Source organism: Trichosurus vulpecula, chromosome 1 (genome assembly GCF_011100635.1).
Source record: "Trichosurus vulpecula isolate mTriVul1 chromosome 1, mTriVul1.pri, whole genome shotgun sequence".
Lineage (NCBI taxonomy): Eukaryota > Metazoa > Chordata > Mammalia > Diprotodontia > Phalangeridae > Trichosurus > Trichosurus vulpecula.
This window is the reverse complement of record NC_050573.1, coordinates 280,212,922-280,221,478: the sequence shown is the minus strand read 5'-3', so window position 1 is coordinate 280,221,478 and position 8,557 is coordinate 280,212,922. Positions and strand designations below refer to the sequence as shown.

Sequence of the window (8,557 nt, the reverse complement as noted above, 5' to 3'; positions counted from 1 at the left end):
AAAGTCTGGGAAGTGTATTATCCCTTTTTCTAGTGGTAATTAGTTACCATAGCATCTAATACGCAAATGTGCCCAGAGCACACCATTAACAGTTAAACGGAGGATTCAATTTAACACATGATTATATCTTTCATAAGTCATTACATTGGAAAAGTCAATGTCACTCATGCTGGGACGATCGCGGGATTCAGGGGTGGGGTGTGAGTGAGGGGTTTGACCAGGATTAAGGGGAGAGAGAGACAGCCCTGGCGAATTCGATGGGGGGTTGGGGCGGGGAGATGGCTGATTCTAAGAGTGGACATCGGGACTCCCCACAAGTAGGGTTCTGTAGGTGTGTGTGGGTTGGGATAAGAGGACCTAGAATTTGGAGAAAAAGCCGAACAAGATCAAGAGGATATTAAGTAACCCATGGAAGCAGTAAGGGGCAAACACACACACACACACACACACACACACACACACACACACACACACACTCACCACACATAGGGAGGGACGTAAGAGAGATCAATTGAGATCAATTTTAGGGTCTTGGTCAGCGATGGTGCAAAGCTGACTTGGTGTCAACGCTCAGTGACAGACAGGAAGTGGAGTGATGAGAAAAGCAGGAACTGGTCTTCCGGGCCTCTTCTGCCCTCTCAGCTCCCTAAGATTAAAAATAAATAAATATCTAGATTACCCCTGGCGAGGTGTGCCATGTAGGAAAGAGAGGCGCTTGCCTAAAGAAATTCTGTACGAGGTTTCTTCCCGGTTAACCTGTCTTAGGCTTACGCTCTGGCAGCGCCGAAGCAACCAGGTCTACCCACACCTAGGAAACACCTCCGTGAGAACTTCGCATTATTGCAGTTAGTTTAAACAACTTACACTTAAGAGTGTTTCATAAAATATATGAGAGACATGCTTCTCCAGAAGATCTTACCCGGCAAAGAGGCAAATCTCTGAGCTTCAAGACTGAAAGTCCAGAGAAGAGTTTGAGAGGAAAGCACTTTTTATCTTAATCCTTCTCTATCTTCAATAAAAGATGATACCAGGGGAAACTTTTTTTTTTTTCCGGAGAGAGAGAGGGGGAGGGGGGAAAGGGGGTGGGACGTCTGGGAGGTAAAGCCACTTACAAAGGATGTCTGCAACAGGAACTAAAAGACACGAGTTTAAAGCACCAAGAGCCCTTCCTTACTCCAGGTCACTCCAGTTTTAAGGTGTTATTGAAAGAGCTGCATGGGAGACACTTCTTGGGCTGGGAAAGGAGTTCATTAGCCTGAAATTAGTGAAGAAGAATTAAAGGTGATTATTATTATTACTTTTCATGGTAACACTTCTATCCAAGCTTTTCTGAAATGTCAATCCAACCATACCATCTCTTAACCGTACCCCCCCCCTCCCCGCCCAGTCTCTTTCACACCACTGGGGCTATACTCGCGGGGTGGGGATGGAAGGGGGAGAAGAGAATCTCTTTTTCTTCTGAACACAGTGATTTGTTATTTGCTACAATTTCTAATAGTAATTGAGCAGCGTCATGACTACAAGGAAAATATTTCAAGGAAGACTTCTTGTAATGAGAAATATTAAGCAGTAAATCTCGCAGCCGGTGTGTCCCCTCGCTGTTAATATGCAAGGGGGAAAAGAAGGCCGGCTGGTGGTGACTGCGGTTAATTCCTAATCAGAATGATGGACAGCAGAGACAGAACAATACAAACTAATGGCTGTGTTGCTGATCACTTTACCCCTTGATTAAAGACACCCAATTATGGCGCAGAACAGTGTCGTAATTATGTTCCTTAATCACATCCAGGAGGTTTAATTGCCTTAACGATGTGTTTCATTAAATGAATTTAGGTATTATAGTCGACAGTTTTCATACACAGTTGTTTTCAAATTAACATAATATTAGACATCGTCATGGAAATTGTTTTAATAATCATAATTAGACGCACCCAGGCTTTGTCTGGTAAATGTTGAGAGACGGGTCTCCTTGCGCCTGGGGGCTGCTCTGCCCACCCCTGTCTGGGCTCCCTTCCCACGGCTCCGTGGCCCTTTACAGTTATGTTTCCTGAAAAGTTACAGGTTCTGATTAATCTTTTTTGATAGCAAGTGGAGCAGAAAATATTGCACTCTCCTCCCCTACACCCTATTACATTTGATGGTATTTAGGGATATCATTAAGAGATGAGGCTAAACAGACCCAATAAACTTAGCATATTGAGTCCAGATGAAACACAGTAACATCATCACCACCACCATCATCACCATCATCATCACGACCACTACCATAAAAAGAAAGTCATCTGTATTTGTGATCACTACAGAGGAACAGATGGGTGGCCAGACAAGCTTTTCCTATCCCGACCCTCCACCCCCACCCCCAGTCTCCTCTACAGGCTACAAAAGCTCCTTCCATATCAACGCTAGTCAGCTCGATGTTCTCCGTGCACACCATCAGTTATGTTCATTTATATTTATAATTTAACCTGATTGATTCTCTTGGCGTGAAAAGAGATGGGTGACAATAAGCTACCGAACCTCTGAGAGACTTAATCCCACCAACTCTAAACTCTTACTCAGCTGGGGATCGAAACCGAGTAGAATCCTCGAAGAAAGTTTAACTCTGGCAGTTGTATGGGAAAGAGGGAAGCTAACAGCTTGGGGGTTCTTCGCTCCCTACAAGAATCTAGTGCTTGAAATCTCCATCCCAAGCGTGAAGGCAGTCTCTCCTCTGGTCCTTTTTAGTCCAGAACCCAGGGGCTTTTCCGTGTCTCGTTATTAACCCCACTTAGCTCTTCTCCAGTAATTTAGCATAATGCTGGTTAAACAGGTGAACGATTTTAATATTAATAATGTTTCCCTGAAACTCCTTGGGGGGGAGAGTGTATGGGGGGGCAGTGATGGTGGTCATTTTCAGGCTAACTACCAGGGAAAAAGAGAGATATGATTTCTCCTTCCACAAAGCACAGCATAATAAAAATGTTTGTTCAAAATATTTTAATAAAGATTCTTTCTGACATAGATACACATACAAATGATCATACATAGCTGTCATATTCTGATTGACCTATTTAATATATATCACTCTTTACACAACCATGACCTGCCAACAGAGCCATCATGACTCCTAGTTTACCATCCTCCTGACAGACTGAGTTTGCATTATCTGTAAGGAATGGAAAATAGTAGGACTCATTTTTTAAAAAAAAGAGATTTTCTTGATTTTCAAGTGGCAGAGAGGCAGGTACCCAGCCATGCAAACTAAAACTGAAAGCTCACTTTGGATAAATAGCTTTTTCTTGCTCTTCCTTAGTTTTATTTTATTACTATTTTATTATTTTTTAGAAAAATAACAAAAAATTCACACCTTAAGCAAACCAAACATCTTTGAACTTAAATAATCTTCCACAGTTAAAATAAGTTTTATACATATTAAAAGGAATTAAATTAGACCTTCTAAAAATGCACAGCACAGCCTGAAAAAATATTTGCTTGGCAATGTTTTTACTTATAGGATATATTGCTGTGATGCCTTGTAAAAGTAAATCGCTATTTCCCTTTTGGAATGCAAAGAAGAATCCCCTTTCAAAAAGTGATCAATTCATTCAGCAATTAAGAATACACCTTTCCTGTAATTTTTGGACTGAAGCAATTTATTAAAGCTCAATTTAAATACAGGGATGATGCAACTGAAAAAAAAATCCAGATGACCTTTCATAAACCTAAGCAGCTCTGATACATCAGTATTTCTGTTTATACGTTGTTGGCAAATAAACCTTTTAAACACTTGGCACACAGTATAAGTTAATCCATAAAACAGAATTTTAGAGGCATTAAAAAAAAAAAACCTGCACATGAGACCCGTGACCTTAACGCATGATAAATACTGTTGGTGTAGGGGGGTCCTTGAAGAATAACAAATAAATATCATGTATTGTTATACATCATTGCAAAGTGGAAAGTAACAAGGTGCACATAAACATTTAAAAATGCAAAATACTTTCAGCCACACGAGTCTTTTAAAGTCACTCTCCCTAAAACTTTGCATTTTCACAGGATTAGAGTTCAGAGACAATAAAAAATACAAGTCTTTCATAGCAACGTGTAAGTCCTTTTTTTTTTTTTTCACTTAAATAAGTCTACTTTTCAAGTTTTTCTCCTGGCTCAGAATCAAAAATTATTTTCAAGTGCCCTTTCTGATTTGTCTGAATGAATATCCGGTCTGCCGCCCCACCCAACCCCGACCCATAAACCCCTCAGTACTAACCAAATTCATAATTATTAGTAGGATTAGTATTTTGCTTTAAATAAATCTTCTCTCCCCTGCTTAATAATTGAGACGCTATTTCTCAACTCCCACCCCCTCTTCCATAAAAGGCGACTTATTGCTTAGTTGGCATAAAAGTCACCACTTTTTAATGAAAAATAAAGCCACCCTCCTCTCCCCCATGAATTCCGCATACCCCATCCCACAATTGCCCTCCCTCCCACTGCCGCCTCCCCCCCACCCCCCAAAAAAAAATCCGCGGAGAATCCGCAGAAGTTACGGCCGAAGTCCTGTTTGTGTCTCTGATTCTTCATGTTGGTTCGCTCTTTTGCTGTATTAATTCGATGTTTTGCAACTATTTGGGGACAAAATAAAGAAGAAAAGTGGAGGGGAGCAATAAGATCTTCTTCCTTTAGCGTTTGGGTAGGTTTTGTGTGTTTGTTTTGTGTTTAAGGCTTCTCCGTGCACTGTTTGCAGAGGCTGGAGGAGACGCTGTTGAAAAGGGCGCACTTCTCCGGACAGGAGCCGGCCGGGGGAAGCCCGGCGCTGAATGGATAGCCGGCCGCTTGCTCGTAGGCGCCCAGGGCTGGGTGAAGCGCGGCGGCAGCCGCCGCGGCCGCAGCGGCCGAGCTGGGCAGCGAGGCAGCCGAGATGGCCTGGCCCTGGTTGAGGTAAGCAACCAGCCTCCTCATCTCCTCCAGGGCCTGTGCCTGCATGAGGATGTAGTTCTTGGCCAGCAGCAGCGTGGCGATCTTGGAGAGCTTCCTCACGGAGGGACTGTGCGCGTACGGGATCACTGCCCGCAGCTCATCCAGCGCGTCGTTCAGGTCGTGCATTCGCCGTCGCTCGCGGGCGTTAATGTTGAGCCGCAGCGCCTTCTGTTCTTTGGATTTCTTGCTGCTGCTGCTGCTGCCCCCGCCGCCTCCCGGGCCCCCCGGGGGGCCGCCACCACCGGCGTGGTGGTGATTATTGGAGCAGCCCTCAGCTGCTTTGGCGCCCCCGGGGCCCCCCACGCCCCCTCCTCCAGGGGAGGCCCGGGGCTCACTCCCCCCGCCGCGAAGCACCAGCTCGCAGCGCCCGTCGCTGTCGTCGTCGGGGCTCTGTTCGCCGCCGCTACTCTCCGCTACCGAGCTGCGGCTGGTGCTTTCGCCGTACTTGAGGCAAAGGGCTGCTCCGGCGGGTAGGCTGTTAAGGCTGGGGTCCCCCCCGACTCCAGTGGAGCCCACCAACAGCCCGGGGACCCCCACCCCTCCTCCTCCTCCACCGCTGCCACCGCCTCCTCCACCACCTCCTCCTCCTCCTCCTCCTCCACCGCCACCTCCTCCTCCACCTCCTCCTCCTCCACCACCTCCTCCTCCTCCGCCCGGCGGCGGCAGCAACAACCCTCCCCCCTCCGGGTCGGCAGGTTCGAAGCAACCCAGGGGCGACGAGGAGGACGACGCCTGGCGGTCCCGGGGCGGTGGCAGCGGCGACGGTGGCGGAGGCGGCGGTTGCTGCTGCTGCTGCTGCGGCGGCGCCAGAGACAGGTCCATCCCCGGGGGCGTGGAGCGGAATGCCGACTCCAGACGCTTGGCCGAGGCGGCGCTCAGGCTCTTGTGCAGGAATAGGTCCTCTTCGGCCACAGCCGCCGCGTTGAGATGCAGACCGCGCTCCATAGTACGGCCCCTAGCGAGCAGCCTGGGTCCCCGCCGCCGGTTCTTTAACCTCGACCCTCCCCGCGACCGCCGCCTCCTGCTAGGGAGTCAGCAGCCGCTGCCGCTTCTGCAGCAGCGAGCACCCGCCGAGCCTGGGTCTGCGGGCTGTGCGGGCGTCAGTCCCGGAGCTCCCGTGAGCCCTCTCCCCTTCTTTCTTTTTCTTTTTCCGCCTTCCCCAGCGCTCGCCTCCTCCTGCTCCTCCTTCTCCTCCTCTTTTTCTTCTTCTTCAGCCGATGGTGCTGGAGGCTGGAGCTCAACATGTACCGGGGCCGGGCATGGTGAGGGTGAGAGGGAGGGACCCGGAGCCGGAGCCGGAGTCGCCGCCGCTGTTGATGCTGTGAGCCAAACCAGCTCTTCTTCCCACCGTTTATCTTGCTTGGATTCACCTCCAAGAGATTTCCGGACCCATCAACCAGCCGCTGCCACAGACGGGGGAGTCTTTTACATCATTATCTCTGAGTAGGTTATTATGAAGAAGACTTGCCTGTTGGGACAGAGCTTTCTACCCAATCAGGTTAACGTTTTAATTAATAGGATTAAAACGGTAACAAACAATCCCAGGCGCTATCTGGCCCTGAGTCTGAATAGTTTCATTCCCCAGGTCTGAAGACAGGCAGCAGCTAGAGCTTTATAAAAGGCGCCTGCTCCATTATTCTCCCTGCCATCTGTATACACAGCTTAACGCATATGTTTGCAAGGCGTTGTGTCCTGTTAGTAACCCAACAACTGCCTTTAGCTTGACATGTGTGGCGACTTTCACTCATCAATGAGCACACTAAAAGCCCTACTTAGATCTAAGGATGTTCTTTGCCTCCTTCAGCAAATTGCAGATCTGCACCACCGAAGCCAGAGAGCCCCACTCAGAACACCTCCCCCCCACACACACACACGCTTTCCCCACCCCCACTCCCTATCTCTCCCTAGTGCTCAGCAGACTTCTGCTAAGTTACCCTTCCAATCCAGAATTACACTCCACCCCTGTTTACATGATAACTCTTATCTGCATTTGGAGAAGGAACTGGTGAGGAGGGGCAAAGGGGTGGGAACCAAAGGCAGGTGGAATGAACTGATGGAGGGAGAGGCTGATGTACCCGAAATTCCCCCTTATGGTTCCCGGAGACATCGTGAAATGGGAAAATACTTCACACACACCCCCCCCCCCACCGGACCCGAGCAATTAACTGGCGTCGTCCCTCCTCTCCCCTTCTTCATTTCTTGCCCCACTGCAAAATCAATGCAGACCAAAGGACCAATGTGATTTTAGAGGAGTTTGCATCTTTTTCAGTTTCTGCTTTTTGCAGCCATGTCTATATAACCATTGAGGAGGTAATGATCATGAAGCACACGCCCTCTAACAGAAAGAAGCTGATGTCTCAAACTTTGCTGAACGTCAGACTTTTAAAGCCACTTTTTTTTCTCCACTTCATACAAAGTCAATTTTGTCAGAGGTCAACGCCCCTAAGCCCCACCAAATCCAAAGAGAGTCTGCTCTGTTTATTTATCCAGAAAGATAGTGTCCACACTGCCATGTAATCCATTCATGTGGATTCTGAGTGTTTTATCTCAGTTGTTCTTAGAGGGCTTGGTTTGCAAAAGAGGTGGATGTGAAAACCAGCGGCAGGGTCCTCTAATGGTATAAAAGCATAAGCCACCCTCACCGTTGGATGTTAATCACTGAAAGCACATGGCATTTCGTGGCAGGTTTTCATTCTTATGACATAAGTAAAAACAATATTTCCCAACACCTCCAGTAAATCATTCTTATGTGGCAGAATAACTGAAGGCTATGAAATTTTTGGTTTCTCTGGTTTCATTAAAATCCTTTTAATTGTGTCTTTCAGAGTTGGCCCCAGGTGTTGGACTCTTTTCATTACATTTTGCTCTAATGTGATGAAATTCTAATTCTCTCCTTACCATATGGTTAAATTTCCCCACTGAGAATTAGTTGAAAAAGGAGAAATAATCTATTAATCTCTGTAATAGATTCACAAATGAGGTTCGCCACAGAACCTGTTTTTGAATGGTAATATCAGAACAGTTGGGCGCCTCATTTCATAAAGAAAGGGCTATGGCTACAACCGAAACCCTTGCATTTTCACCTGCAAAAAAAAAAAAAAAGAAAAGAAAAAGAAAAATGAAAAAAAGACCCAAGCATCTTTTTTTCAAGCAATTGCCTGAGATTCCCTCTAATAGGGACCGTGGTACCACGTAACCTTCCATTACTTACGTGTCTTTGGATTTTGCTAGAACAGAAACATTTAAAAATGAGCAGGCAGCTCGAGCCTTCCCTAACTGGGAACCCACTCTTGAGTGCAGGAAAGATTTGGCTTGCGCACGTGTCCTGATTGAAAAGCAAACTGCACATTTACATTGAGGCCACAATGTCTCCCCCTCCTAGCGCCCCCCCGCCCCCACTCCATGCATCTGTTAACCTCTTTATTAATCCAAAGACATGGTAGTGTTATTGTTTTCCAATGAACAGCTTATTTTTCACTGGGATCATAAACAAGGATTCTCTATAAGCCAAGGTAAGTTGTGTCTGCTTAATATCAACTTCTAAAAATCATCGTACCACTTAAGGATGAAGGGAAAATCATTGGAATTTCACGGTTTTAAG

At 46.8% G+C, this 8,557-nt stretch overlaps 1 protein-coding gene across 2 annotated transcripts; it reads right to left on the bottom strand.

The window, feature by feature from the left end:
- Positions 1-4,532: 4,532 nt before the first annotated feature.
- Positions 4,533-5,901, bottom strand: BHLHE22 (basic helix-loop-helix family member e22). 2 transcript variants are annotated; one of them, XM_036741876.1, is made up of 2 exons: positions 5,565-5,901; positions 4,533-5,498 (listed from the first exon to the last, which is right to left on the bottom strand). In XM_036741876.1, the coding sequence occupies exons 1-2, from the start codon at positions 5,899-5,901 to the stop codon at positions 4,696-4,698; spliced, it is 1,140 nt and encodes a 379-aa protein (XP_036597771.1). In that variant the 3' UTR covers positions 4,533-4,695. The 2 variants fall into 2 exon arrangements, with proteins under 2 accessions (XP_036597771.1, XP_036597770.1); XM_036741875.1 differs by having other exon boundaries at positions 4,533-5,901.
- Positions 5,902-8,557: the final 2,656 nt, after the last annotated feature.

Bases quoted from the DNA above. Each gene is read 5' to 3' on its own strand.
- BHLHE22 (XM_036741875.1), bottom strand. From the start codon at position 5,901: ATGGAGCGCGGTCTGCATCTCAACGCGGCGGCTGTGGCCGAAGAGGAC.